Raw genomic sequence first — 4,384 nt, forward strand, 5'->3', positions numbered from 1 at the left:
GATACAGCCCTAGATACAGTGTGTGTGGACCTGGCCTCCAGGGTGTGTACATTCCAGAATTAGTGTCTATGGCAGTATTCATGTGTACCTCCTCCACAGTGGGGACCTGGTGTCCGGACGCCTCCAGGGCGGTCCACAGGGCAGAGTCCCGGGTCCACGCCTCCTTCTCCAGGACGCGCTCCTCGATGGAGTTGAGGTGTTTGACCATGTCCCTGGAGAGGCCCTCCTCAGCCCGGATGAACACCTCGATCACCTGGAGACAAAGAGTACTGGATTACAACTGGGATGGTACTGCGTTGGTACTCTGTTAGTACTGCGTAAAGTATTAGTACTGTGTTGGTAAGATGTTAGTGCTGTGTAAAGTACCAGTACTGTGTTGGTACTCTGTTAGTACTGTGTAAAGTACTAGTACTGTGTTGGTATTCTGTTAGTACTGTGTAAAGTACTAGTACTGTGTTGGTACTCTTATGCCGCTTTTCCACCGCCAGTACCTACTCGACTCGACTCGACTCGCCACGCCTTATTTGCGTTTCCATTGGCAAAAAAAGTACCTGGTACCTAGTACCGGGTACTTTTTTTTAGTACTACCTCCGTCGAGGTTCCATGCCAGCGGAGTAGGTACTTTTGTGTGACGTAAACAGGCTGCTGGTAACTGATTGGCCAGCGGCTGTAAATGGGAATATTCACTCAAGTTAAGTTGTGTCCGGCGTGGTTGGAGTCCACGAACCCGCTCCCGAGGGGGACACTGATCAGCGTTTCGCCGTGTGTGTCGCTCCTTTCCCGGGGCTAGAGTTAGGCTGCGCGTCGTTATGTGTGTCGGGTGTGGTTGTGTGTGTCCGGCGTGGCTGGAGTCCACGGACCGGCGTTTCGCTGTTTCGTTTCAGTGTCGTTCCTTTCCTAGGGCTCGAGTTTCGCCTCTATCAACGTTACCGTATGACAACAATAGACGCGCAGTCATTGCGCTTTTTATTTTATTTTATTTCCCATCATAACCTTTCCCGGGAATCAGGAAATAGTCTTGATCAGATTCAGATTTCCCGGGAATCGCGTCTCCCGTGATTAAAACCTAATGACGACCCGCCCATGGTGGAGAGGTTCTTTTCTACGACCCGCCCACATTGAAGAGGTACTTTTTTAGATGGAAACGCAACCAAACCGAGTTGAGTTGAGGCGAGTCGAGTCGAGTCGAGTTGGTACTGGCGGTGGAAAAGCGGCATAAGTACCGTGTAAAGTACCAGTACTGCGTGGTACCTTAAAGAAGTAGAAGGGGGGCAGGCCGAGGGTGGAGGGGATCCAGGGGAACGTTCTCTGGGAGCTGTAGGAGAACAACACCACCTCCAGACAGCAGGCCAACAGAGAGCTGTGGAACAACTCCTGACCCAGTAGAACCTACACACACACACACACACACACACACACACACACACACACACACACACACACACACACACACACACACACACACACACACACACACACACACACACACACACACACACACGTTAGAGACAGATCGGCAGACTGAAGCTGTGTTTGAAGTCGTTCCCTATTCCCTCACTCACTATTCCCTCACTCACTATTCCCTACACAGTGTTTATGACATAGTGAACTATATAGTGTTTATGACATAGTGAACTATATAGTGTTTATGATATAGTGAACTATGTAGTGTTTATGATATAGTGAACTATATAGTGTTTATGATATAGTGAACTATATAGTGTTTATGACATAGTGAACTATATAGTGTTTATGACATAGTGAACTATGTAGTGTTTATGATATAGTGAACTATATAGTGTTTATGACATAGTGAACTATGTAGTGTTTATGATATAGTGAACTATATAGTGTTTATGATATAGTGAACTATATATTGTTTATGATATAGTGAACTATGTAGTGTTTATGATATAGTGAACTATGTAGTGTTTATGATATAGTGAACTATGCAGTGTTTATGATATAGTGAACTATGTAGTGTTTATGATATAGTGAACTATATAGTGTTTATGACATAGTGAACTATGTAGTGTTTATGATATAGTGAACTATATAGTGTTTATGACATAGTGAACTATGTAGTGTTTATGATATAGTGAACTATATAGTGTTTATGATATAGTGAACTATATATTGTTTATGATATAGTGAACTATGTAGTGTTTATGATATAGTGAACTATGTAGTGTTTATGATATAGTGAACTATGCAGTGTTTATGATATAGTGAACTATGTAGTGTTTATGACATAGTGAACTACGTAGTGTTTGATATAGTGACCTATATATTGTTTATGATATAGTGAACTATATAGTGTTTATGACATAGTGAACTATGTAGTGTTTATGATATAGTGAACTATATAGTGTTTATGACATAGTGAACTATGTAGTGTTTATGATATAGTGAACTATATAGTGTTTATGATATAGTGAACTATATATTGTTTATGATATAGTGAACTATGTAGTGTTTATGATATAGTGAACTATGTAGTGTTTATGATATAGTGAACTATGCAGTGTTTATGATATAGTGAACTATGTAGTGTTTATGACATAGTGAACTATGTAGTGTTTGATATAGTGACCTATATATTGTTTATGATATAGTGAACTATATAGTGTTTATGATATAGTGAACTATATAGTGTTTATGATATAGTGAACTATGTAGTGTTTATGACATAGTGAACTATGTAGTGTTTATGATATAGTGAACTATGTAGTGTTTATGATATAGTGAACTATGCAGTGTTTATGATATAGTGAACTATGTAGTGTTTATGACATAGTGAACTATGTAGTGTTTGATATAGTGACCTATATATTGTTTATGATATAGTGAACTATATAGTGTTTATGATATAGTGAACTATATAGTGTTTATGATGTAGTGAACTATGTAGTGTTTATGATATAGTGAACTATATAGTGTTTATGATATAGTAAACTATATAGTGTTTATGATATAGTGAACTATGTAGTGTTTATGATATAGTGAACTATATAGTGTTTATGATACAGTGAACTATATAGTGTTTATGACAGTGAACTATATAGTGTTTATGATACAGTGAACTATATAGTGTTTATGATACAGTGAACTATATAGGGAACGAACTAACGAGAATTCGGACACTATGCTGAACATTTCTAACGTCATTTGCGTCAGTAAATGCGCCCGCATTGCATTGTGGTCTACGGGAGTAACATGTAGGGAACGTCGTATGGTCACTCACATGTGGGGTATTTTATTGTCCACTATATATATACTATATACACAGTACTATATATATACTATATATACACAGTACACTATATATATACTATATACTATATATACATAGTACACTATATATATACTATATACACACAGTACACTATATATATATACTATATATATATACACACAGTACACTATATATATACTATATACACACAGTACACTATATATATACTATATATACACAGTACACTATATATATATACTATATACTATATATACTCAGTACACTATATATATACTATATACACACAGTACACTATATATATATATATACTATATACTATATATAGTGAATGAAATTAACCACTGAGAATTCGAACAGAGAGACGGGTAGGTAGAGAGACCAGTAGGTAGAGAGACGGTAGGTAGAGAGACAGGTAGGTAGAGAGACCAGTAGGTAGAGAGACGGTGGGTAGAGACCAGTAGGTAGAGAGACGGTACGTAGAGAGACGGGTAGGTAGAGAGACCAGTAGGTAGAGAGACAGTAGGTAGAGAGACCAGTAGGTAGAGAGACGGTAGGTAGAGAGACCAGTGGGTAGAGAGACGGTAGGTAGAGAGACGGTAGGTAGAGAGACCAGTGGGTAGAGAGACGGTAGGTAGAGAGACCAGTAGGTAGAGAGACCAGTGGGTAGAGAGACCAGTAGGGGACCTACGGTCATGTCCTTCCCAGGGAGACGTTTGGTCTCCTGCTCCATGACGTTCTCCAGGACCTTGAAGTAAAGGATCTCAGCCAGCTTCAGACGCTTCTCAGCAAAGTCTGAAACAACATGAGGCCTCATTCATACTCCACGATTTACACAACATGAGGCCTCATTCATACTCCACGATTTACACAACATGAGGACTCATTCATACTCCACGTTTTACACAACATGAGGACTCATTCATACTCCACGTTTTACATAACATGAGGACTCATTCATACTCCACGTTTTACACAACATGAGGACTCATTCATACTCCACGTTTTACATAACATGAGGACTCATTCATACTCCACGTTTTACACAACATGAGGACTCATTCATACTCCACGTTTTACATAACATGCCATAACATGCTTGTGCGTGTTACCCATGTGGGATCCAGGTAT

The 4,384-nt window shown here is 39.4% G+C and overlaps 1 protein-coding gene across 1 annotated transcript in view; it reads right to left on the bottom strand.

Annotated features, from left to right (window-relative positions):
* The window catches only part of rbl1 (retinoblastoma-like 1 (p107)), a 19,717-nt gene that overhangs the window by 7,429 nt on the left and 7,904 nt on the right, over window positions 1–4,384 (bottom strand). The window contains exons 9-12 of the mRNA XM_084463477.1: window positions 4,199–4,205; window positions 3,945–4,048; window positions 1,252–1,389; window positions 89–253 (exon numbers count right to left, since the gene is read on the bottom strand). Of these exons, the coding sequence (XP_084319603.1) occupies window positions 89–253; window positions 1,252–1,389; window positions 3,945–4,048; window positions 4,199–4,205 (414 nt within the window). The remainder of the gene's footprint in view (window positions 1–88; window positions 254–1,251; window positions 1,390–3,944; window positions 4,049–4,198; window positions 4,206–4,384) is intronic.

This window comes from Micromesistius poutassou (genome assembly GCF_964030765.1).
Source record: "Micromesistius poutassou genome assembly, chromosome: 2".
In the NCBI taxonomy this organism is placed as follows: domain Eukaryota; kingdom Metazoa; phylum Chordata; class Actinopteri; order Gadiformes; family Gadidae; genus Micromesistius; species Micromesistius poutassou.